General features: G+C 37.9%; 1 protein-coding gene across 4 annotated transcripts in view; it reads left to right on the forward strand.

Moving 5' to 3' along the window:
- Positions 1 to 19,370, forward strand: part of LOC127510576 (NACHT, LRR and PYD domains-containing protein 3-like) — a 62,617-nt gene extending 43,247 nt beyond the window's left edge. The window contains exons 11-17 of one of the 4 annotated variants that reach the window (XM_051890219.1): positions 2,455 to 2,628; positions 3,121 to 3,291; positions 7,579 to 7,752; positions 8,035 to 8,205; positions 14,743 to 14,916; positions 15,096 to 15,257; positions 18,467 to 19,370. In XM_051890219.1, coding sequence (XP_051746179.1) covers positions 2,455 to 2,628; positions 3,121 to 3,291; positions 7,579 to 7,752; positions 8,035 to 8,205; positions 14,743 to 14,916; positions 15,096 to 15,257; positions 18,467 to 18,482 — 1,042 coding nt within the window. In that variant the 3' untranslated portion in view covers positions 18,483 to 19,370. Of the gene's footprint in view, positions 1 to 1,933; positions 2,332 to 2,454; positions 2,629 to 3,120; positions 3,292 to 7,578; positions 7,753 to 8,034; positions 8,206 to 14,742; positions 14,917 to 15,095; positions 15,258 to 18,466 lie in introns of those variants that run through there. The other 3 variants (XM_051890218.1, XR_007929676.1, XR_007929677.1) reach the window with 3 other exon arrangements.
- Positions 19,371 to 27,665: the final 8,295 nt, after the last annotated feature.

Raw genomic sequence — 27,665 nt, forward strand, 5'->3', positions numbered from 1 at the left:
CAGGTACTTGCGGAAATTCGTCAACGTTTCTGGATACTAAAGGGACGTGCTGTCATTAACCGAACTCTCAAGTCATGTCTACAGTGTCGCAAGTTAAGAGCTAAGCCGCAAATCCAGCAAACGGCAGACTTACCTGACTCTAGAGTGACACCAGGTGAGCCTCTATTCACTCATGTGGGCATAGACTACTTCAGGCCATTCTTGGTTAAGGCACGCAGTGAGCTCAAGAGGTACGGATGTTTGTTTACATATCTCACTACGAGAGCCATCCACTTGGAAGTTGCGCACACCCTCAATACTGAATCCTTCATCAACGCCTTATAGCGATTTATCGCTAGGAGAGGCCCACCCACAGAAATACGCTCAGATAACGGGACTAATTTCGTCGGTGGATTATGAGAGTTGCGGAAAGCCATTAGTGAATGGAAGTGACAAATTCGCACCGTTCGTTCCATTCTAAACACTGTCCTATCGCAGAAGGCACCAGATGATGAGGGGTTGACAACACTGTTTTTCTGCGTTGAGTCTATTGTCAATGGTAGACCAATCACTAAACTCTCAGACAACCCATCAGATCCTCTACCACTCACACCAAATCATCTGTTGTTACTCCGTTCTGGTCCAATTCTACCTCCGGGAGCCTTTGTAAAACAAGACCTTTACAGACGCAGATGGTGCCAGGTGCAATATCTGGCAGATGTCTTCTGGTGCAGATGGCTCAAGGAGTATTTACCTGCATTACAACAACGCCAAAAATGGCTACAACCAAAGCAGAATCTTCGAATAGATCTTGTGCTTATTCTGCATGAAAACACAGCACGCAATCACTGGCCGCTAGGTCTGATTACTCAAGTCTATCCAGGTGCAGATGGACTTGTGCGTACTGTGGAAGTGAAAACACAGGCAGGAGTCTTCAACCGTCCTGCAGACAAAATCTGCCTCCTGGAAGCCAGTCTTCTCAGTTGAATTAGCTAAATTGAGACATAACCCTTCCTTTGTTTGAATGACCTGTTTGGGTCATTGGGGCAGGGATGTTGGGTGCTGCCCCTTTAAGGACGCTGGAAACCAGGTTGCCATAAAGTAACACTCAAAAAAAAAATAATTATAAGAGTTTCTCTCACATGTGTGAAAACTGAATAAGGTGTACAACACTACGAAATGAAGACGAAAAGTGTGTTGGGTGCTGCCCCTTTAAGGACGCTGGTACGGTCCTTATCACATGTGATTGCTTAGAAAAAAGTTGCAGATAGAAAAACACTGATAGAGAAAGCCATGTTGTTCTCATGTTAAACCTCACTTAACTTCTATAACGATTCCAGTTTAAAACTATAACTTAAAACTATATATTCCCAGCGTGGCGAGTAATTCATATGTTGTTTAAGTGAATTGATAATTTCTGATATGTTGTAGATCACTATTTGCGATTAGTGCCATAGCGTCTAAACGGCTAATGTTATACACTTGTATTTTTATGTTAGTGTAGACATTTACTGTTTTTATATTGCTTGTTGAAATATTCATGCAATATATGTTGCATTTAGTTGGTAAACAAAGTTTAGTACGCGTTTGTGACACAGAGACTGTTCTAGAAATATGTGATAATGCTTAATGCATATATGTAATATTTCCTGCCAATACGTGATATTAGCGTTATAGGGATTATTATATTTTGATTTATAAGCATATAATTCAATGCTTACAATCTAAAGCTGATGTTTAAATATTTGTAGAAATTTATTTGGTGATGCGAATGTCACAGACACGCCAGGCTCTACACTCACCCAATCACTACGCACTCCCTCTCCTGAGTATTAACAAGCCACACCTGACGCTCATTCAGCACTCATCACCACAGCCACATAAAAGACACGCCAGATCACACAGTCACTGTCCGGTCTTGTTATTGCATATCAGTTGTTATGCTTACCTCCAGGACTCCCCGAAACGACTACTTACCTGTCTCCAGCGTCTCCTGTGATCCCTTGTGTCTCCACGTCTCCTGTGAGTTCCAGTGTGTTCGTCTTCTCCACGCCACTCTGCATCCTCGCTCCCTAAGAAAACAAAGACAAGTATCAGTTCCAGTACCACGTCTCGGCAACATTATCATCTGCTTCAACTCACCTGCACTCTGCTTGCACGCTCTGTTGTTTCCTCAAATAAACCTGATTACACTTACCAGTGTCTCCGCTCCCTTCTGTCCGTAACAGTGAACAATACTGGATAGTAATTGTGAATTGTTTTGTTTTACAGTTTGACCACACACACATATACACATAAATGTGCAAAAATACTCAACTAAAACTACAACAACAACGACCAAATGTGTACATTGTGAGTTCTACACGAGAGGAATAAAAGACAAAATAAAGATCTAAGTTAATGTTATCATTTCATGGGTAACAGTGGTCCCTCGTGGACTGATTAATCAGCTGAATGTTTTCATTCCTGTTCTAGACTCTCTAACTGCAGTGTAACAGAAGAAGGTTATAAAGCTCTGGCTTCAGCTCTAAAATCAAACCTTTCACACCTAATAGAGCTGGATCTCACAGGAAATGATCCTGGACAATCAGGAGTGAAGAAGCTCAATGATTTACTACAGGATCCAAACTGTCAACTGAAGACACTGAGGTGAGATGAGATGAAATCATTCAAAATTAGTTATATTCAGGCTAAATATTCATAACAAATATATTATTTTAATTATACAATAAGCTGGACAATTTGTTGCATCAGTATGATCAAGATCAGATCAGATGCTGCAGGTTCTGTCATGATGATAACCATCAACACAGTTTAGTTGTGGTACAAGCTACAGGTCAAATAGACATTATGGGTCAGTGTATGTGCTGCTATTCTGGAGTATGGTAAACTTTGACAATTAACATGCACAGTTTTGTTTTTGTGCATATTTCTCATTAATTCTTTTAAATAACTCTGAATATTAGACTTTGTTTTCAAGCATTTATATATTTATTTTTGTATTTAAATGTTCAAAGAAATGTGTTACATGTAAATAACTAATTAGAGGTTGTATTTAGAACAATAATAAGTTTTTATCTTATTAGTCATTTTTGTAATGCAACAGACATTTAGTTTAGAACTGAATTGATTCTTCTGCAGGTTTTTGAGCCCTGCTGCAGATGAAGCCTGTCAGTATGTGAATAGAGTTGTGGGTAAAAACCCGTTACTCCTGAGAGAGCTGAATCTGAGTGGACATGAACTAGGAGACACACGAGTGAATCAGATCGCTGCTCTGCTGCAGGATAAACACTGTCGACTCAACACACTGACGTGAGTATTGATTATTTATTTAAAATATTACATTAATGTTACTGTAGCTGATAATATTTCTTCATGTTTGAGTCAGAGCAGTTTTTCACACAGATTGAAATAAAACAGCTGCACTATAAACACACAGATGTCTTTCCTAACTTTCACAGGTTAATCTGTGTAAACTAAATATAAGTGTGCATATATTGATTACTCTTTTTGAACATGACTGCTGAATGTGATCATGTTTACTGATTGCTGGTGTGTAAGTTTTTTTGTGAACTGTTCAGAACTGCTTTAAATTTAATGTTTGTATTTTACAAAATATCTTACAAAATAAAATAAAAGACACGAAAACATAAACTAAACCTAGAACAGACGTGACACTGCCTCACGGTGCAGCAATAAAGCAAATAAACTACCTTTTCCAAAACTTGTTTGATTGAAATTTACATTATTAAATGCTGTTCTAGTATTGTCCATCACTGGATCATGTTAATTAATGTAGTTAATGTTAACAAATGAAAGCTGATTGTAAAGTGTTAGCGAGTAGACAATGTGTCTGAAAACAACCGACATAAACACTTTTGTCCCAGTGAGCAAACCAAGGGTGACACTGACACGAAAGAACCTTAAAGATGATATGAAATGAATGAACTAACATAAATGGAACAACTATTTCAACCTTTGTATTGTTACAGTGTCAGTAGTAGGGCTGGGCCATATGGCTAAAAAGTTATATCTCGGTATTTTTTGGCTAAATGGCGATGTACGGTATATATCTAGGTATTTTCTAAATTTTTCTATTTGGATTTAGAAAAAAAAAATTATGTATTTACTTTACTTATTTACTTTTTAAATATCTTAATTTAACATCCTGCCTAATGTTGTCCTACAAACAGTGTTTATATTGAAAGCTATTAATACAAATATAGTGAATGTAACCATGTAGTCTGGCACACTAATAGGCCTACAGTATGTGCAAAAAAGAGAAAGTTACTTTACATTCTAACATTGTAACATTACAATCTAAAGATAAAAATAATGCTTTTTAAAGCAGAAGTTGAATTCACTAGACTAAAAATTTAAATAAAAACAAAATCACAGACTAATTAGCTATATATATATATATATATATATATATAGTTGCTGCTATCATAAAAATACACTTACTTGTAGGTTTCAAATTCTACATATGGCACATTTATTGTTCAACAACAAACAATGTATATTTTAGTCAGAATTACGGCGATCTCATTCTATTGAGCTCCGTCTGTTTGGCGCGAATGCGCGCGGCGGCGCTCGTTCACGGAAGTCTATGAAGTTTAGAGGAGAACGAGATTCGCTAGCAGAAGGCTCGTCCACTCCTGACAGCAAAATTGAAATATTTGTATGACTTTATAACATTTACAGATGGAGCATATACCTGTGAAATGTAAGTTATGCGCTTAGGAAAACACCACATCACAAAAGCATTAAACAGCGCAAAAATCTGTCAGCACATCAATCTGTCAGAGCATTTGACGGGGCAAGCCGCTTTAAACGATAAGCCTACGTGTTAACTATATCTTAATCTTACGACTTATTTTTAAAGCCAATAATATTAAGCATGTCTCATGTTTAAGCCAAATTGTATTATGCATTTCCCCCGCAGCAGCACTCTGCGACCTCCACCGATGTTTTTCAGATGCTCTTGTATAAAACTACTGTATATCGATATAAACGGTATTGCCTCATTCCGTATCGTATATTAAAAAATATATCGGTATATCGTACAAACTCGATATACCGCCCAGCCCTAGTCAGTAGTATATTTAAATGAACAATGTGTAGTCTTTCTCCATGTTTTTGCTCCTGGATATCCCTGTTTATTTGTCAGCAAAAGTCTGCTGGATGAGGCTAAACACGTTATTTGATCATCATAGATCTGAGGCATTGGGCCTCATTTATGAAACGAACGTACGGCATAAAACAGTGCGTATGGCCGTTTCCACGCAAAACTTGGCATTTATCAATATGGACATGAGCGGTGGCTACGATCAAATCTCATGTCAGGTCTCAGCGCATGTAAGCAAGTTTTTGAGGTAGCGTGAACTTTCGTGCAGCATAGTAAATCTGCTGGAGAATTGTGATGTGAGCATTTTGTTCATTTAGATTATTTTCCTGACAAACAACAGAAGCTTATTAGTTGATCATTAACCATTCATATTAGAATATCATATTAAAATCAAATTAAATTAGATGGGTGTCTGTGACACATTAAAAATACCACAATGCCCCACCCAGTGGTTTAGCTTTACATTAGCAAATAGTAGCATAAACAACAGAACATGAGGATTCGCACATTGTCACATCACGCAGCACTTCTGCGGATGGAGAAAAACAGAATAAAAGGAATAAAGTAACTAAATAGGACTACATGAAATATAATTTATTTAAATAACAGATTAACAAAAGAAAAAACAATTGTGATGCTTGTTTTTGTGACACTCTAACACACTGTATTTGTTTTCTTTATATCTTTATTTTATTAAATCTAAGTGATTGCTCAGGCGCCTCGCGCACACACAACATCAGTTCTAGCATTTATAACTTGACATTTCAGCCATTCATTGTCAAACTAAAATGCAGTCAACCAAACATAAAAGATACACTGCTCACATAAAATGGTCCGCTGTACATCAGCATGCCCATCGCTAAACTAAACACATTTTTGTGCATGTGAAGGATGCTGTTTTACGTGGATATTGGAACACGGGTGAAGTACAAAGCCTTGTTTACATAATGAATAGTAATTTAGCAACCAAAATGTTACATGCATATACATTTGAGCTCAAAAGTTTACATACCCTTTTCAGAATCTGCAAAGATGTTAATCATCTTAACAAAATTGCAGGTTATTTTTTATTTAGTAGTGTCCTGAATAAGCTATTTCACATAACAGATGTTTACATAAAGTCCACAAGACAAAAAAATAGCTCAATTTATAAAAATGTCCCAGTTCAAAAGTTTACATACCCTTGATTCTGAATACTGTGTATGGTTACCTGGATGATCTACGACAGTTTTTTTTTTTTTTTTTGTGATGGTTGTTCATGAGTCTCTTGTTTGTTCTGAGCAGTTAAACTGAGCTCTGTTCTTCAGAAAAATCCTTCAGGTCCTGCAGATTCTTTGATTTTCCAGCATCTTTTGCATATTTGAACCCTTTCCAACAATGACTATATGCTTTTGAGATCCGTCTTTTCACACTGAGGACAACTGAAGGACTCAAACACAATTATTAAAAAAGGTTTAAACATTCACTGAAGCTCCAGAGGGAAACACGATGCGTTAAGAGCTGGGGGGTGAAAACTTTTTTAATTGGATGAACAGGATAAATTGTACTTTTTTGTCTTCTGGGAAACATGTAAGTATCTTCTGTAGCTTCCAAAGGGCAGTACTAAATGAAAAATATGATCTTTAAAATAAGAAAAACTTGCACATCTTCTTGTTCAAAAGTTTTCACCCCGCAGCTCTTAATGCATCGTGTTTCCTTCTGGAGCATCAGTGCATCTTTTTTAATAGTTGTGTTTGAGTCCCTCAGTTGTCCTTAGTGTGAAAAGATGGATCTCAAAATCATACAGTCAGTGCTGGAAAGGGTTCAAATATGCAAAAAATCCTTGAAAATTGAAGAATTTGCAGGACCTGGGGGATTTTTCTGAAGAACAGAGCTCAGTTTAACTGCTCAGAACAAACAAGGGACTCATGAACAACCATCACAAAACAAACAAACAAAAAACAAACTGTATAGAAACATATTTGGATTCTTGCCAAAGAGAGGTGAGCCCATCAGTTTCGCTTTAGCCTAAAAAAATATATATTTTTAAAAAAATATAATTTTATAGCTTCTTTTTCATTCTTGTTCTGTTCTGAATACCGTTAAACTTAAAGGATTTGTTGTGGAGGGCATTACAATAGGCCTATGAATGTTTCTTTTTATTTACCAGTGTTAAATATAAATTAATGCAATTGTTTGGAATTACGAGGTTAACAATTGTTTGCAATTGTTTGCAATTACCTCTTCTTGGCCAGGTTACGCTTCTCTGTGTCATAAACTCTAGGGGCGAGGCTTCTAAACTGAATTTTTAAAGGGCGTGATATTTAAATGGTGATTGTTTTCAGCCGCCACATTCATCAATGTACAATCATTCGTACGATAGGATTGCCAGCATATGAATGTTTGACAAATCATAGTGAACCCTGTCGTAAGATGATTTCTGCGCTTGTTTCATAAATGAGGACCATTGTCTTTTCTATTTCTGTCTTCAGTCTGTGTGGATGCAGGATTACAGAGAAACAGTGTGTCATCCTGACTTCAGCTCTGAAATCAAACCCATCACACCTGAGAGAGCTGGACCTCAGTGGGAATAAACTAGAAAACACAGGAGTGAATCACTTATGTGATGTACTGAAGGATTCACACTGTAAACTGGAGAGATTAAGGTCAGTAACATTCATATACAAGAATCAAAATGCTGAAAATCAACAGTTTAAACTAAACCACTTTATACTCAATATCTCACAATGAGTCTGAGTTCACATTATATTTGTGTAAAAAATTTTCATCTTAGAATTTTGTGATCTGGTGAAATAAAGATGAAGATCTCTCTTTATCTGTCTGTTTTATTTGCTTATGAAGATGATGTGACTTTACAGAATAAATCACTTTCTTTTCTTCTGTCTTATTTTCTCTCTCTTTTTCTTTCTCTCTCTCTGCTAATGTAGTTTAAGCTCCTGTGATATGACAGAATGTTGTTCTGCTCTGACTTCAGCTCTGAAATCAAACCCGTCACACCTGAGAGAGCTGGACCTGAGCATGAATAAACTAGAAGACTCTGGAGTGAAAAACCTCAGTGATCTACTGATGAACCCACAATTCAAGCCGGAGAAACTAGAGTTAGTATCATTATACTGTACATTATACATTGCAGTAAAACAAGACAGAATTGAAAACAGACTAAAAAACAGTGTAAGAAATTGTCAAGGAAGACTGGTTGTAATGAAGCTCATGATGATGGAGAATACCACTGTCTTTAATCACAAATCTAACACAGGAGAAATAATACAACCACTTCTAATATAAACGACAGAACCATGAAGAAACAGAACGCCCTGGGTTACTTCACTGTAACTCTGTTTCCTGAAAAGGCGGGAACGAGAAGCTGCGCTTACTTCAGCGCTATAAAAACGTCTTTAGTCGTGACCAGCTGTGAATATGTCACAACGTCAATGAAATTGACCTATATTTATAGCCTGCATGACATCATTGGAATGCGCCATATGCAAAGCTATAATTAGATGAACCACAGGTGCATCGGCAGATATTTTGTCTGAAGAGCAGTCCTGGAACATCCCAGTGTGGCAATGAAGTGCAGCTTCTCGTTCCCGCCTTTTCAGGGAACAGGATTACAGTGAAGTAACCCGGGTCGTTCCCTTTCAAAGGCTACACTCAATCTGCGCTTAGTTAAGCACTATGGGAACGAGAATACCCACGCCACCGCACTGTGTGTCTGGACCCCTAGGCTGTGAAGTGTAGTGCAGAGGGTCTTAGACACTAGCTTGCATTGTTGACTCAAGGGCACAAAAGCCCAGAGTAACATGAACATCCAAACTATAAAACCTTATGAATGTGTGCGGAGAGGACCAACCTCATAGGCAAGGGCAATAGCATCCCTCACCCAATGTGACAGTCTGTTTCGTGGCGGCCGAACCCCTGTAACGGCCGCCATGCCAAACGAATAGTCACTCTGACTTATGCCATTTGCTAGTGCGGTGGACGTATGCCTGAAGAGCACGGACTGGACACAGTCTGTGAAGTCTCTCCTCATCGGCATAGTGAATGGCAGAGGGCAGAAGGCTTCGAGAGTGACTGGATGCAAGGTTGAGAAAGGTACCTTCGGCAGATAGTCAGGATGAGGATGCAAAATAGCTTTCACCATTCCTGGGGCAAAGTCTAAGCAGGATGGCACAATGGACAGAGTCTGCAAGTCCCCAATTCTCTTTAGAGAAGTTATAGCCATTAGAAAAAACATTTTCAGAGTTAACAGCTTGTCAGAAACTGACTCTAACGGTTCAAAGGGGGGCTCAACCAGGCCCTCTAGGACTATTGCTAGGTCCCACGAAGGGATCCTGGTTCTAGAAGGAGGCTTAAGCCACCTAGCTCCTCGAATGAAGCAAGAGAGTAGGACAGGGTTGCCCCGTCAATCAGAGCGTGGCAAGCTGAAAGCGCAGCCACATAAACCCTGAGAGTGGCGGGGCATGTGCCTGTTGATAATTTTCCCTGCAGAAAATCCAGAACTGTAGCAATCTGGCAGTTAACCGGATCTGCATTGTGTGCAGTGATCTAGTGGAGGGAGCCCTAGCATTTAAAATGGTCTCAATAACATCAGGTGAAAGCCCTGTATCCCTCAGTTGGTTTCTCTCAGGGCCCAAATGTGAAGGTTTCCACATCTCCGGCAGGGGATGAAATATTGTCCCCTGCACCTGAGACAGAAGGTCCCTCCTCTTCGGTATCGCCAAGGAGAGATATTATCTCAGAGAACAATATTCCATTCAGCTAACACGATGCTATCAGTAAGAGGCAAGTCCCTTGTTGGCGAACTTTGGCTAGAACTCCTGGGAGCATAGGAACAGGAGGAAACACATACAGGTGCATTCTGGGCCATGTATGTGCATCACATCCAAACCCAGGGGGAGCTGGGTGACTCAGAAAGAAGTAGAGTGGACATTGCGCTGCCTGTTGGGGGGCGAAGAGGTCCATCTCTGTTTCATAAAATCTTTACCAGATTTGTTTCACTACCTCGGGTGGAGTTTCTACTCCCCTGTCGGTATGCTCTGTCTGGACAGTAGATCTGCTCCCACATTGAGATGTCTGGGGATATAAATCACCCTGAGGGACAGGAACTTGTCCTGAGCCCAAAGCAGAATGCACTGCACTAGCCTGTCTAGACGTCGCAAACGCAGTCCACCCCGGCGATTTGTATTAGAGGCTATCGCAGTAATGTCCACCCACACTAGGACATGGGTAAGTACTTCAGGGCCAGAAATACAGCCATCAATTCAAGGCAATTGATGTGCAAATCGAGATGACCTCACCATATATCCCTTTGGACTGGACGGCCACCTCAGACCGCTCCCCAGCCCGTACGGGAAATGTCTGTTGTTAGCATCTTGCAACATCAACGCATATAGAGTGGGACCCAAGGAAAAGAACCGGGGTCTGAGCCACATAGAAAGGGAACGAAGCCGCAGCGCGTTACCCTTACCATAAACATGGATTATTTTTAAAGTGCACGAAGCATTAGCACATGACTTACCATAAATATGGATTTTAGAAAGGGCACGAAGCACTCAGCGCATGCCCTTGCCCTTATTTGCCGTGGGGAATTGCTTGGACAAAATCTTCCGGCTCTGAGCCACAACTGAAACGGTCTCGCATGCAAAAGGCCCATAGGAAATCACCGAGGACGCTGACGCCATGAGACCTAACATTTCTTGATACTGCAGAACAGTGCAATCTTGGCCCAGCCTGACATTGTTCAAGGTGGTTAGAATGGTCTCGACTCGAGCGGGAGACAATTGTGCCTGCATCATGGTCGAATCCCATATGACCCCTAAATATGCCGTTCTCTGGGTAGGACAGAGAACACTTTTCTTCTCGTTTAGTCTCAACCCTAGAGAAACTAGATGAGCTAGTACGACATCTGTGTTGCAACGCCATCTCTTGTGACTGTGCTAGTATTAGCCAGTCGTCTATGTAATTCAAAATGCGAATGCTCTGGAGTTGCAATGGATCCAGTGCTGCATCCATGCATTTTGTGTATGTGCGGGGTGATAGGACTAGGCTGAATGGAAGAACCCAATATTGGTACGCTTCGCCCCTGAAAGCGAACCTCAGGAACCTCCTGTGTTGTGGGAATATTTCTATGTGAAAATATGCATCCTTGAGATCGATCGTGAAGAACCAACCGTGATGTTGGATTGTGACACGATAATCTTTACGGTTAACATTTTGAAATTGAGAGCTTTGACTGAATGGTTTAAGCTCGAATATCTAAGATTGGATGCAGCCCCTCGTCCTTTTTGAGAACTAAGAAGACTCTCTCTCTAGAGGGGGAAACATGCTCTATGGCCCCTTTTTCCAGAAGAGATTGCAGCTCTTGTGACAGTAAAGTTGCTTGCCCCGGTTTCACGATAGTGGAGACCACGCCGTTGAAACGCGGAGGACGATGAATAAATTGGATTCTGTATCCTTTTTCTACTGTCTTTAGAACCGACGCAGAAATCCCTGGCAGTAGTTTCCACGCTGCCAAGTTCTCTGAAATGGGCACTAATTTTGATACTTCCCTTTGAGGGGATGTTAGATGTTCTGCGTCCTGATGTGTTACAGGAATCAATGGAAAATCTAACATTTCACTGAAAACCGCTGCCCCCCGAGGCACCAGAGGTGGTGGGGAAGTAGGGTTTATGTGAAAATATTGAGAAGGGACAGGTGTTAGATATTATGAGGCTGCTGAGCGTGACGAGCCAGTCCCCAGTTATTACGGGGGGAAGCGCAACTCGCCACAGTCTGCTTTTGAGCCTTTCTTCAGTAGGTCAGCCTGGTCCACCTGCAACACTGCCACAGTGTGCAGAGCAGTACCAGTCTGACACACTGATCGAAACGCCTTCCCACCAGTATGGATGTTATTATGCATAGCTTGGTGGGGAGTGCTGTCTCTTTAAGTGACGATGAGCTCCAGAGAAGAGACAGCTTGCAAACTTCGAACTCTTCAAACTGGAGCATCATTATATAATCACATGCCCTTGCACCCACGGTAGTCAAATAAGTTGACATTGAGGGCACAAAGGCACATGAAAATAAGGTTTTCCCCATGAATGAGTTAACGTCATGGAGGACCTATTTTGTTTTGCATATATATATATATATATATATATATATATATGGTAACACTTTAGTATAGGGAACACATATAAACCATTAACTACGATTTTTCCCTCAATAAACTCCTAATTTACTGCTTATTAATAGTTAGTAAGGTAGTTGTTAAGTTTAGGTATTGGGTAGGATTAAGAATGTAGAATAAGGTCATGCAGAATAAGGCATTAATATGTGCTTAATAAGTACTAATAAATAGCCAATATGTCAGGGAGTTAACTCAGTCACCAACCCAGTCACAACCGTCACCACTCACCACATTCACCAGCTCACAATCACCTGATTACTGATTCCTTGCACCTGTCAGTGATTACTGGTCAGCCCTATAAATCTGCACTCCTCCTGTTCACTCACTGTCTGGTCTCAACCTTACCTTGTTGTGTTCCCGGATCGACTTACCGGCGCTTCACTTACCTGTGGTTACTTCTGGCCGTCCTAGCTCCCCTCAGCTCCTGCTCTCCGTTGTCTCCACGCTCTTCATCCATTGGATCTCCTACGAAAGAAACAAAGACTGTATCATGCACAGATAAGCTACACTAAGACATTCCCTCTCCCAACCTGCTTACCTGTACTGCTATTACTGCTGTGTTCTGGATCATCTCTGTTCAATAAACCTGCTATTGTTTGTATCACTTACCTCTGTGTTCCTCGTCTATCTGCTGACACAATATTCTATTAATATGCATGTTAATAAGCAACTAGTTAAAATGAAGTATTACCATATATATATATATATATATATATATATATATATATATATACATATATATATATAATTTTATAACTGTGCTTAAATCTTTCATAGATCAGCCTGGAATGCATGTAACACAGCCATTGTGTACAGTGCAGTACCAGCCTGACTCGCTGTGAAACGCCTTTGAGAGGGGAGAGATAGCACGCGAGCAGCTCTCCGATCTGAGGCAGCATCGTATAAACGCGTGCTTTCGCACCCGCGATAATCGACCAGGTTGACGTCACGGGCACAAAGACACATTTATTTATAAATGCTTTGGGGTCTGACTAGTGTTTCACTGCATGAGTGACCGCCCAGAGCAGTTCCCTTTCGCTTTATCATCACGGGAGGAACGCTCGGAGACGGACAAACTCACATTCCATTCTATTCCGAGGCACGCTTCGGTCCTGGCAAGAGGACATCGTGATCTGGAGAGAGAGAGAGAGCAATAGGGATGGACCCGTCTCTCGCTCCTCAGCCAAATCGCCACACGAGTGTTACAGTAAGTACCAGCCGGAGGCAGAAGATAACAGTTAAGATGGTTTATTGGACACAAGCAGAGGTAACAGTGACAACAGGTGAGTAGATAGTGGTTGTAGAGGTGAAGGATGAATGAATGGGTGATAATACTGTCCTTTGTGGTTTGCAGGTTGATGGCGAACGCAGACTGGAGACAATGCTGGCGGATGACACTCACACACAGACTTGGAGCACATGAGGTTGCACGGAGACACAGGAGACAGGTAAGTAGCAATGAGAGTCCTTGAGGTAAGCATAGAGGTAAGTTCCTTGATGCGAACGAGACCGGACAATGTGACTGAGTGTGTGAGTGTCATAAATAGTGCTCGTGATGAGTGTGCTGATGAGATGCAGGTGGCGGTGATTAGTATTCAGGGGAAGGTGTGCGTTGTGATTGGTGGGTGCTGGAGCCTGGCGTGTCTGTGACAGCGAGCCCCAGACAAACAAAACGATACTGGTGTGTGTCCGATTCGGAGATGGAAAGCGAACACAGAGACACACGCCTGTCAAATCTAACTCCTAGCAAAGTGATGAAGGAAGGAAAGAGTTTGAGCAGAGCTGTTTCACACACACTTCACAGTATGGTCTCTGAAGACAAAAGACCTGCCGATGCACCTGTGGTTCATCTAATTATAGCCTCGCATACAGCGCATTCCGATGACGTCATGTAGGCTATAAATATAGGTCAATTTCATTGACGTTGTTTTACACATATTCACAGCTGGTCACGACTAAAGACATTCCCATAGTGCTAACTTGAGTGTAGCCTTTGAAAGGGAACTAAGAGTTTAAATACACAGAGTAATCAAGGTAAAACAGAACAGGTGCAGGAACTAATTAACAACTAAGGAGACTAACTAGGGAACACACACAGGCAGCAACACCATGATAATAAAACACAACAAAACTGTTACACAAATAGATTATTCTGAAATCGTACATTTATGCTGGACTACTGGAAGATTTTCACTACATTTCTTTTATTAAGCAAAATGTATTTAGAGATAAAATGATTTAAATCATCTACAGTCATAAATTCACTTATTTGTCGAGTGAGGACGGATCTAGACTTGGATTGTAACTAGTGTCCTCAAATGATCCTGTCTTGGTTTGTTCATTTATATCATTAAGTTTCCATGTTTTTTTCTGGTTTATTAGTGACTGTATTGCATTTATTCATGATTCATTTAGCTCACACATGAACTGAACATGGATTTGAGTCATTTTCTCTTTCTGTCTTTAGTCTGTATAGATGCAGTATTACAGAGAAACAGTGTGTCATCCTGACTTCAGCTCTGAAATCAAACCCACCACACCTGAGAGAGCTGAACCTGAGTGTGAATAAAATAAAAAACAAAGGAGTGACGCACTTATGTGATATACTGAAGGATTCACACTGTAAACTGGAGAGATTGAGGTCAGTAACATTCACATACAAGAATCAAAATGCTGAATATCACTTCAACAGTTTAAAATAAAACACTTTGTACTCAATATCTCACAATGAGTCTGAGTTCACATTATATTTGTGTAAAATTTTTCACATTAAGGATTGTTTGTAAGATGATCTCTCTTCCTCTGTTTTTGTCTTTCTAGTCTAAAGGACTGTGGCATTACAGATGTTTCTTCTTTAACTCAGTCTTTGACTAACTCAAAAGCACTGCAGTTTTTAAAAGATCTTGATCTGAGACAGAATATGATAGGAGACTCAAAGCAGTTGCTCTGTGACATGCTACGAAACTCAAACTGTAACCTGAGGTGAGGAAACATCACTCTGATATTAAAGAGATCTTCATTTACCTCTAGGGTTGCCAGCTTCTGGAAAGGAAAATAAGGGACAATCGTGGTTCTTTATAGGAATAATATCCTATATAGGAATATAGAATAAGGGACACTTATTTAGGACACTTAGGGACACAAATATTTGTTCTGTACCACACAGTGTATGTCATTTCAGTATCTGCAGTTAAGTATGTGTCACCTGAAATTTGGAGTCAGATTACAGGGGGGTAAAATGACTTTAGAACAATATCATTATTTTATTTTTACACAGAGATTGGTAGGCCTTTTAGTTAAATATGTTGACTTTAGCAATCTTTGTTTTCCAAAGTTTGTGTGCCTGTAATTGGGTCATTCTACAGAAACGTTCACTTTTGGTATGGCAAGATGTCTTAAAATGTATTTCTTTCTAACATTTAAACTTAGACCACATTATTATATCACCCTTTGACTTTATGAATACACATAAATGACAGCTTAATGATTTTTTATTTTTTTTGTGCATTTATTTAAAGACCCTTATGTACCATTTTTTTTTCACTGGTGTTACCTTACTTCTCTGGCAATTTTAAACATTTTTATGAAATATTATTTCTCAATTTTTTCAGCATATGCAGTCAGAGTTGCCGAAAAATAATGATAATGCAAAAAATAAGAAGATTATGTGTTATTTATTTTAATCAGGTTAGTTAAAAGTGTGATTGAATGATGTTAGTTCATTTGCACAACCATGTATTTGCTATAACAATGAAAAAAAAAAAAAACCAGTTATAAACAAGTAATGATGCAATCCTTTAAATCTTAATTCTTGAGTGTAGCAGAATTCAATGAATGTAAAATTATCATCATGTCACATATGACACATTTTATTTAATGTGACAGACAAAAAACAGTAACACCAGTGACACAATGAATTACAAGTGACGTATACATAAGACCAAAGATCCTTATTCTTCAACTATAATTAAGTAGATGGGACTAAATTTTTACATTTGGTATACAATCAAAGACTATCACTGACACTTAGTGAAAGATTTAGCCATATCTGCCCAAAGGAGGATTAACAATGAGAAAGAAAAGTTAGAATCACGTAATCGTAGTGCTATTTTATGCAAAAGAACTAAATGAATAGCTTTGAATAAAGTTTATCTATAAACGGGTAACACCAGTGACAGTAACACCAGTGACAATTTTCATAAAAAGGTAAAACCAGTGACAATTTTCATGAAAAATGCATTTTACAAAATGGCTGCTGCAAGGTATCAAACCACATATTGTCAGTCATGGTATATTCACTAAATTAAGTAGTTTAATCCATTTGTATTCTAGATTTTTAAAATTCCCTAACAATAAAGTAGGACATACCAGTGACTTAAACTAAAAGCTTCATATGAAATTATGATTTTCTATTTAAAATTTCTGATAACTGAAAAAAGATAGTGGACTTTCCATTGGCCTTTCTTCATTGATCTTCAGGAAATAGGAAGAAGGAAGTCAAGTGATGTCGTCTGTGTCGTTTTTTATTTCAAAATAAGAGATTTAAAGGTAACACCAGTGACACAACTCGAGGGGACCACTACATTCATTATATATTTTATAATATTTATTCAGCATTTTGTTTTTGTATGTCATTTACATAATATATTTGATAGTTATGTATAATTATTGTATTTTAAATGGTAGAAAAAAACTGTTTCTGACCTTAAAATAAAGCACTTTCCCTCTGTACATGACTGTGGGGACGAGCACTTCTGTGGTGCTTGGAATTTTTATAATTAATTAAAAAAAGAAACATTGCCACATTGATGGCTCAAGAAGGTGTAATTGTTCAAATAACATTGTTTCATATTAAAATATAAAAAAATTGTAATCCTAAAGTGTTTTTCAAGTGTAATGTTTCTGTAAAGGCTAGGGACAGAAATGTGGGTGTTTCTGTAGAATGACCCAATTCTAAAAGTATTAGATATCTCAATATCCGTCTATATTCTGATTCTTAATAAACTTTTCTTTTGTAATCTTCATTTTAAAGGCCCTATAATATGGTTCAATCCCATAGATATAATGTAGCTCCATGTTAAATTGTTGAATTTTACCCATTTTCTCTCTCTCTCTCTCTCTCTATATATATACACAGTGCTCAACATAAATGAGTACACCCCCTTTGAAAAGTAACATTTTAAACAATATCTCAATGGACACAAAAACATTTCCAAAATGTTGACAAGACTAAGTTTAATATAACATCTGTTTAACTTATAACATGAAAGTAAGGTTAATAATGTAACTTAGATTACACATTTTTTTTTTTGTTTTACTCACATTAGGGTGATGCAAAAATGAGTACACCCCACAACAAAAACTACTACATCTAGTACTTTGTATGGCCTCCATGATTTTTAATGACAGCATCAAGTCTTCTACACTGTAAAAAATATTCCGTAGTTTTTACAAAATAATTTTGGCAGCTGTGGTTGCCAGAATAATTTTGTAAAAAATACAGAAAAACTGTAAACACATTTACAGAACAAACTGTCAATTTTACAGTATAAAACTGTAATTTACAAACAAGAAAATTTGAATGTAAACAAGTAAATTCAACAATGCACACTACTACTAAAATCTGTTTTGTACCTTTAACATATATTGACAACCACCATAATAATGCAGGTGGTAAAAGAGAAAGCCACATGAAGAATCAGAGTTCATCACAAATAGCTTTTCCACGAGCTGAAGTATATACTAATGTAAAGAGGGTGCAAAGAGTCATTCACGCAAACGCAAAACACCATCATGGTAACCCACAACACTTACATAATGCAATAAACATTCATTAAACAACAGAAGATATAACATAAAACCCTAATGTACATAACTAATAACAAAAACTATTAAGAAACATGATTTTTTAAACAAAATACTTTCAAATGTGGAGTGTCACACAGGGAATTGTGGGAATATCAGTTTACAGTTTTTGACTGTAAATTATACATTGATTTGTTCTTTTTTACTTCTAAAAATTGTCAAATTTATAGCATTTTACTGTGAAAATTACATAAAATGTCTTGTAAGAGCTTCTACAGTTTTTCCCTGTATATAGTACTGGAACTTACTGTTAACCTATTTACAATTTTTTTTTCCGTAGCATTTTTACAATATTTCACTGTTAAAATCACATTCATTTTTTACAGTGTAGACATGGAATGAAGAAGTTGGCGACATTTTACAACATCTATCTTTTTCCATTCTTCAAGAATGACCTCTTTTAGAGACTGGATGCTGGATGGAGAGTGTCTGGATGGAGAGTGATGCTCAACTTGTCTCTTCAGAATTCCCCACAGGTGTTCGATTGGGTTCAGATCAGGAGCCACTGAATAACTTTCACCCTGTTCTTCTTCAGAAATCCAACAGTGGCCTTAGATAAGCATTTAGGATCATCGTCATGTTGGAAAAGTGCACGACGACCAAGGGCACGGCGTGATGGTAGCATCTTCTCTTTCAGTATAGAGCAGTACATCTGTGAATTCTTGATGCCATCAATGAAATGCAGCTCCCCGACACCAGCAGCACTCATGCAGCCCCACATAAGGACACTGCCACCACCATGTTTCACTGTAGGCACCATGCATTTTTCTTTGTATTCCTCACCTTTGCAACACCATACAGTTTTGAAGCCATCAGTTCCAAAAACATTTATCTTGGTTTCATCACTCCAGAGTATAGAGTCTTCATCTTTGGGCATGGGCCCTGGCAAACTCTAGGCAGGATTTATTGTGCCTGGGCTTTAGGAAAGGCTTCTTTCATGGACGGCACCTATGCATGCCATTCCTCTGCAGCGTACGCCGTATTGTGTCACGGGAAATAGTCCCCCCAGTTTGGCTTTCTACTTCTTCAGATAACTGCAGTGAACTTGCATGCCGATTTTCTTCAACCCTTCTCATCAGATGTCGCTCCTGTCGAGGTGTTAAGTTCCGTGGACGACCTGGACGTCTCTGTGAGATGGTTGCAGTTCCATCTTTTTTAAATTTTTGTACCACTTTTGCTACAGTATTCTGACTGATAAGTAAAGCTTTGCTGATCTTCTTGTAGCCTTCACCTTTCTGGTGTAAAGAAATTATTTTCTTTCTCAGGTCTTGTGACATTTCTCTTCCACGTGGTGCCATTGCTGACAGCATGAAATTGGAAGGGGTTTTAACACCCTTTTATAGTCAGCTGTCTGCTGGACTCCTGTGTAATGAATAATTAGACTCACCTGTGGTTGAATTCTTGTTAAATTACACATTTGTAGTCTAAAACTTATCACACAAAGTTTCTGCCAATCTCATGATAATCTTGAGTACCTATAGCCTCCTGGGACCCAGGAATAGACTTTTGTCCTCTGTAGTGGACATTATATTTTAGTGATTTTCTCTGACATCATACATGTCACAGTTTTAAGTCTGGATGTCCTGTAAAGAGCACATTCAGGGCTTTGCAGAGATACCACATTTTTAGAGGTTTCACCATGATAACAACAACTTTGTGGTCTTTAAATATGACTGAAAATGAAAATTAACACTCTTATGGAAATATGATAATATTTTCTAATTATCATTTAAATCGGATTCATTTTCAAATTGTTTGTTATAAATCACCATCTCAGGAAAACGTTATGGGGTTTCAAATCAAAATATGACTTTCTGTTATGAAACAGGACATTGATGCCCATGTCCACTGTAGAGGACACCAGGACTTAAATCATGTTTATCAGGCATTTTAGGAAATACAACAAGTGAATAGGGAAAGAAATTATATATCAATATTCCTATTAATTATTAGATATTATTATAAAAATGTTGCCAATTATTGCTCCCATTATTACACTTCTTTTTTCGTTGCATGTTGCTCCAATATACGGAGCCTTTGCAAAAATAAAAAATTGACAGAGTTTTGCGTGCACAAGAGAAACTTTCGCGTGCGCATGAGAAAGTATCGTTACAATTTCCGGTTTGTGTATACTAAAACCTATTTCATTTGTGCGTCACTGTAGCGAAATTGTACAGGTATTTAATTAATTTATGGGTGAAATATATGAATATAATAAATCATAAAGCTTTATGATTAATTATAATACATATACCGACCCAAGAGGAAATTATACATATATTGTGAATTAATTACAATGAATTATAATCAATTACATATATGATTAGTTCTGGTTTGATAATAATTTAGAGAAACTATTAGTTTGTCCAGCAAACCGTTAGCTCCTCATAGACTATTATAAAAAGGAAGGTTTTTCTCTGGCCACGAGAAAGACTTCCTATTCTAGCATCAATCCATAAAGCAAGGATACTGGATCGAAACGTTAAAGTGACCTGGGTTTTGTTGAATGAGCAAAAAAAATTATCGAGCATGAATATAATGTATTTAATATATGAAACTACGGATACAGAGGCTATACTACTAAATATACACAAATAATACACATATATAGAAAGCGAAAGTAAAGTCAAGAAAACAGAGGCGATCAAAGGAATGGCAACTTACGAACAGTTAAAACCTTTGAGAGCCAGCAAGGAAACTCAGCTTACACATCGAGCTTAAAACGCTTCGAAAAGAATGGTTCTATACTTGCATAGGTTCAGGTGCTGTGATCATTTCGTGTTTCTGCAGGAGTTTCGGTGCGTGCGGCTGAAGCGATTGGTCCTTTTCCAAGAAGGTGTTCTTCGGCGGGTTTTCAAACAAGCGTTTAACTTAAGAGTAAGATAACCGGAAAATAAAGAAAAAGGCACTCTTCCTAGGCGATGAAGAGTGAAGACTTCGGGCGAGGGATGAAGAGGGTTTGACAAAGAAACTTGTTGCCAAAAAGATGGTCGTCCCGAAGGGGGGGAGACCAATCTTGTCAGATGGCAAAGACATAAAAGGGGAGATACAGTTTATACTTGAGTTTTATCATTTAGAATAAAACTAATACAACTACAGTCACAGCTAAGCTTATATACTAGGGATAAATACATGCACCTTTAAATACAGCGACGGGTACACTTTGGCACAGTCATATTTGGAGGATACATTCACAATCTCCATGCGTGTTTGTGAGTGTCTGTATGTGTGTGTGTGTGTGTGTATTGGGGTTGTGGCTGGTGTCTGTGACCACATGACCCTTAGCCCCACCAGGGTGACTCTTTGAAGTCCCTAGAGCTGGTGAGAATTTCTTCTGTTTTTCTTCAATGAGGTAACAAAGGTGCCAATGGGGCAATTGGTCCCGGACTTGCCGGAGCCAATTCGTGATTTACACGCACAGTTCAGGAGGCTAAAAGCATTCTGAAGATTCTAAAGTTTTAGATTAGATTTTGAACAGACGCTACAGTCACTGTCTATGAAGAAAGCAAGAGTATGCATGCACATGAACTAATAAAGATCTATGTGCTCAAAATGATTAAGAAAATGCGAGTATGGGTGAATTAATAAAGATCTATGCTCAAAATTATGTAGAAAATGTGAGCATGGATGAATTAATAAAAATCTATTTGCTCAAAATGATGAAGAAAATGCGAGTATGGATGAATTAATAAAGACCTATTTGCTCAAAATTATTAAGAAAATTTGAGTATGGATGGATTAATAAAGATCTGTTTGCTTAAAATTATGAAGAAAATGCGAGTAGCCTATGGATGAATTAATAAAGATCTACAGGTGCTGGTCATATAATTAGAATATCGTGAAAAAGTTCATTTTTTTATTGTAAATTATTTTAAAAAATAAAACTTTCATATATTCTAGATTCCCTACATGTAAAGTAAAACATTTCAAACGTTTTTTTTTTAAATTTGTTGATTAGAGCGTACAGCTCATGAAAGTCCAAAATCCAGTATTTCAAAATATTAGAATATTTACATTTGAGTTTCATTAAATGACCATCCCTACAGTATAAATTCCGGGTATCTTTTGTTCTTTGAAACCACACTAATGGGGAAGACTGCTGACTTGGCAATGGTCCAGGAGACAATCATTGACACCCTCCACAAAGAGAGTAAGTCACAGAAGGTCATTACTGAATGGGGTGGCTGTTTACAGAGTGTATATCAAAGCATATTAAATGCAAAGTTGACTGGAAGGAAGAAATTGGGTAGGCAAAGGTGCACAAGCAACAGGGATGACCGCAAGCTTGAGAATACTGTCAAGTAAAGCCGATTCAAACACTTGGGAGAGCTTCACAATGAGTAGAATGAAGCCGGAGTCAGCGCATCAAGAGTCACCACACTCAGACATCTTCAGGAAAAGGACTACCAAGCCACTTCTGAACCAGAGACAACGTCAGAAGCATCTTACCTGGGCTAAGGAGAAAAAGAACTGGACAGTGAACAGTGGTCGAAAGTCCTCTTTTCAGATAAAAGTAAATTTTGCATTTCATGTTGAAATCATGGTCCCAGAGTCTGAAGGAAGACTGGAGAGGCACAGAATCCAAGCTGCTTGAAGTCTAGTGTGAAGTTTCTGAAGTCAATAATGATTTGGGGGGCCGTGACGTCTGCTGGTGTTGGTCCATTGTGTTTTATCAAGTGCAAAGTCAATGCAGCCATCTTCCAGGAGATTTTGGAGCACTTTATGCTTCCATCTGCTGACAAGCTTTATGGAGATGCTGATTTCCTTTTCCAGCAGGACTTTAGCACCTGCCCACAGTGCAAAAACCACTTCCAAGTGGTTTGCTGAGCATGATATTACTGTGCTTTATTGGCCAGCCAACATGCCTGACCTGAATCTATGGGATATTTTCAAGAGAAAGATGAGAAACAGTTGATCCAACAATATACAGATGATCTGAAGGCTCAATAGTGCCTCAGCAGTGCCACAGGCTGATCACTTCCATGCCACACTTCACTGATGCTGTAATTTGTGCTAGGAGCAAGTCATTTGCTGTAATATGTCCTGCCGATCAAGTATTGAGTGCACAAAAGAACATACTTTAAAGAACTTGAACTTTTCTGTTTTGCAAATCCATTTTTTGATTGATCTTAGGAAATATTCTAATATTTTGAAATACTGGATTTTGGACTTTCATGAGCTGTACGCTCTAATCATCAAAATTTAAAAAAAAAACTTTTGAAATGTTTTACTTTACATGTAGGGAATCTAGAATATATGAAAGTTTCATTTTTAAAAATAATTTATAATAAAAAAATGAACTTTTTGATGATATTCTAATTATATGACCAGCACCTGTATTTGCTAAAAATTATAAAGAAGAAGATAGTGTGAGAGTATGAATTAATAACGATCTGTTTGCTGAAATGTTGCTTTCGTAGGGCAGTTTATATCACTGCCTATATTATGTTTATATTATGTTTATATAGTTTATATTATGTCTGCTTTAAAGCATTCTCATGACGGCTGGGAAACCGCGACATGAATGGCTGTGTGCATTGTTCTTTTTGCCAAGTTAAAAAAAAAGGCTGATACAGTAAAAAGTGCTCAAAATGTGGCTTTCGGTATGGCAGTGCATCATATTTCAAGGAATTATGTACATTTTAACGAATTTAACTCTGTGGTATCCAAGAAATCGCGCTGGGAAATGGGCTCAGTGTGCATTGTCATAATGCCACGTTTAATGGTTCATGAAAAAACATTGGTACAGTAAAAATGATAAAACTTTGTATTTCGTTAGGGCAGTAGGCCATATTTATATTGTCCCATATAAAAATACTGGAACTGTAAAACGTAGGCCTACTAAAATGTCGTATTTCACAAGATCAAACGCCCCTTTATTAAACCACTTTGTCGGATTTAACGCATCCTTACAGGTGGCAGAGAAATGCTTATTTTCTTCATTCAGTTCTAACAGCGCTTATTGCGAGCAGAGCCATTGACATAAAGGACTTTAGATATAAAGGAAGGCACATGTTCAAAAAAATTAAAACGAATAATTAGCTGGATTCATCCTAGACGAACTGGTCTAAGAAAGCCAGATTTTGAGCAAATACAGCTTTATTAGTTCATGTGCATCCATACTCTTATTTTCTTCATAATTTTCATGATCTTTATTAGTTCATGTGCATCCATGCTCTCGCTTTCTTTATAGGCAGTGATGCACAAATGAAATAGGTTATAGTATACACAAACCGGAAATTGTAACGCGTGCGCACGACATAAGTTTCTCATGAGCACGCGAAAGTTTCTTGTGAGCATGCAAAAGTTTCTCGTGCGCACGCGAAACTCTGTCAATTTTTTATTTTTGCAAAGGTCCCTTTAGGGGCTCTGTAACAATAACATATTAATAAGCAGATTAGATACAGTGTATAGATGCATTGTATTGAATGGGAAAATCCATGTATGACTATTTTACCCACATACTGCATAAAGTAAAATGGTATATTGATTCATTCCGTTTTATCTTTCATAACATGGTTTAGAATCATCTTAATACAAAGTTTTAAAGCCTAAAAATTGATTGGTGATTAAAAAAAAATCCCATTGTTTTTGCCTATACATGTCATTTCATGTCATTTTATTTTTTAAACAATTTAGCCCTGGTGTCCACTACAGAGGACATAGCATAACATATGAATAAATATCATTTTTCAAAAACTTTTTTTTTTTTTTTTTTTTTTTTTTCATTGGTTTCTTATTCTCTAAACAATGTAATGATGTGAAAAAATACTAAATTCAAAAAACTTTTTTTGTCTGGGTCTCAGGAGGATAGAGTAGTAGTGCATCCTTCATATCTCTGAAAAGTCTTCAGTTTTATCATATTTATAAAAGATACATACGCTGTACAGAGTCTTTCCGAAAACAGCCGAGCGCCTGGAGGCGTGCCATGTGAGCGGAGTTAAAGAGTGACGAGCACATGCAGCTTTTGCGTAGCGGTCGTCTGCAAGCTATCAATGGTCAGCTAACAAATGTATTTAAACACACAAAATCAGGGGTGTGAAGTAACGAATTACAAATACTCACGTTACTGTAATTGAGTAGTTAAATTGTACTTTTTTTGTGTAGTTAAAAAAATGTGTACTTGAGTACATTTTAAGTGATGTATCGTACTTTTACTCCACTATTTTCCTCCATTTGTGGTCGTTACATACTTGTTTTAATTTTATTTTTATCCATCAACGTGATTGGATAGGGAGAGAGTAATTGGTCTGTGATCGTGCATACTTTAACTGCCACATGCAGTCAATCATGGCTGCTGTGGAAGTGCGTTCTTCAAGCATCAGTTCAATCGAGATGTCAGCATCTTCCTCTAATGTTATGGTAAATTTCGGATTCCTGCTTACTAAATGTAAATATATAGGTGTGACGGCCCGAGGGGTGGCCGCACAAGAGTGGTAATGTGAACGTATTGTCACACACACGCACACACACACGCACACATCCACATGCAAGCACTCATGCACACGTTTACATGGAAGACATGTTTATACATTTAAGGTTAATCTTTGTTTATCTTCCTTATTTGTTATTCACATTTATTTTGGTTTCAGTATAATTGCTTTTAATAACTACACAAAACAAACAATATTCATTCATTCTTTATTTGGTTTGCATATAATTACATTTATAACATATTTTTATATACATTGTTACTGACTTGGAGTGCACACAAATTAGTTACATTGTATCTGTTATTTATATTTGTTTCTATCTTTTGAGTTTAAGTTTACCGTTGACGTGTGGCGATCTTTCGACATGGTCTGCTACGGCCGCATCTTGGTGTCACGAAATTTGGAGTCTGGCCGGAACAGGGCGCTATTGGTTCCGCCCGGATTTTCCATTCACTGAGGTTGCCTGGGGGAGAAGGAAACGTTGTTGCCTTTTATTAATTGAGTTATGTAGTTGTACATTTGCTGTATTTGATTGCACTTTGTTTTTCTTTATTTTGATTTGATATATTTCTTTGTATGATTCTATTTTGATTTATTTGATGTTATATGTTAAATGTAAAGTTTCATTTGTTTCCCTCTTAATTTGTAATGGGCCCATCCTTTCCTTTATAAGTTGTTGCTTTGTTCATTAGATCAAGTCAGCTTCAGTTTGTTGCTTTCATTGTCCGAATAGTTTGACTTTATTTTCTTTTTGTTCGTTTTGTTACTTTTTTTATTTTGTTGTGTTGTAAAAGATTATGAGTTTGTAAAGTTGATTTTCTTTTCTTGGGTTCAAAAAAAAAAAAAAAAACCCATTTTTCTAGTAAATAGCTGGTGTTCCTTGTCCTTGGCTTCTCGGTCCCCCACAATAGGCTAGCCTATCTACAGGGCCTGAAATTGCAGGTAGGCTATCGTGTACAATATTAATAACTCCAGCAAGTGCCGCGATCATAATGCGGGGAAATCCCACTCCTATAGAAACGTGACGCACGATCTGTGCATTGCTGCGTCTCTCCCTCGCGCGCATCCTGTAGCAGTCACCTTGAGAAGTCGGAGACTCTTTGACTCTTGAAGAATTTAGTATGAGTGCGAGATGCGCGCTGTGCTGTTGGGGACGAAAAACACCTTACTGTACTGAAAATGGAGGACCAAATTCAGTACGCACCTTATGGTGATGATGATCTCGCCACACATCATGTTCTCACAGTGAAAAATACATTGCGGAGCAAAGAGAACACTGACAACGCGTGGAAAGACAAGACAGAGCAGGTTACTTTTGATATGAAACGAAGTCTCAAAATTCCAATTTTGTCATTTTTAAAGAAATTTAATAAATACCGATCCATCTCATGGTGTGTGATGCTGAACTCTCATGAATTTTTGTATTTTTGCATTTGCCATGCGTTCTTTTGCATAGTTTTTGTATTATTTGCACTGCTCCGAACATTGATATTTTATGTGCAGCAATAGCATGCTAACACTCAGTGGCCTTACACCTGATTTTACATATTTTTTATTTTTATTTCAAACATGATTTCAATGGGGATGAGTGTACTGAGAACTCTTTTATTTTTCATCTCTGTACTAGTCTTTCCGTGTTGTTTTCATGCTGTAGCGAATTAACTCAAAGGGGTAATATTAATAATTATTCATAACTCATTATGATTATTATTATGATTAAATATGAATATGTGAATCAGTTAATCAGATTAACTTGACGTAGCTACATTAAAATTAATATTACAATCAATTAACCTGTTCGTCCAGTGAACACTCAGTGTTAATTGTTTATTAATTATAAGAAATGTTCATTTCCAGGTTATGGGAAACAACATTCTTATTGTACAGTGCTACTCAGAGCATGTAGTCAAGATTTAAATCATTTAATTTATTAGCAGACGGAGTCAGAACCAAACATGTATTGTGCACAATTTTTATTAACTAACTCACAAACACATAACTAAACTAACAAACACATAACATACACGCAGGTCACACACATACGTAGGTAAAAATGAACAATGATAGAGTTGAACCGGAAGTGGGACTGGAA

Source organism: Ctenopharyngodon idella, chromosome 4, assembly GCF_019924925.1.
Source record: "Ctenopharyngodon idella isolate HZGC_01 chromosome 4, HZGC01, whole genome shotgun sequence".
NCBI classification, from domain to species: domain Eukaryota; kingdom Metazoa; phylum Chordata; class Actinopteri; order Cypriniformes; family Xenocyprididae; genus Ctenopharyngodon; species Ctenopharyngodon idella.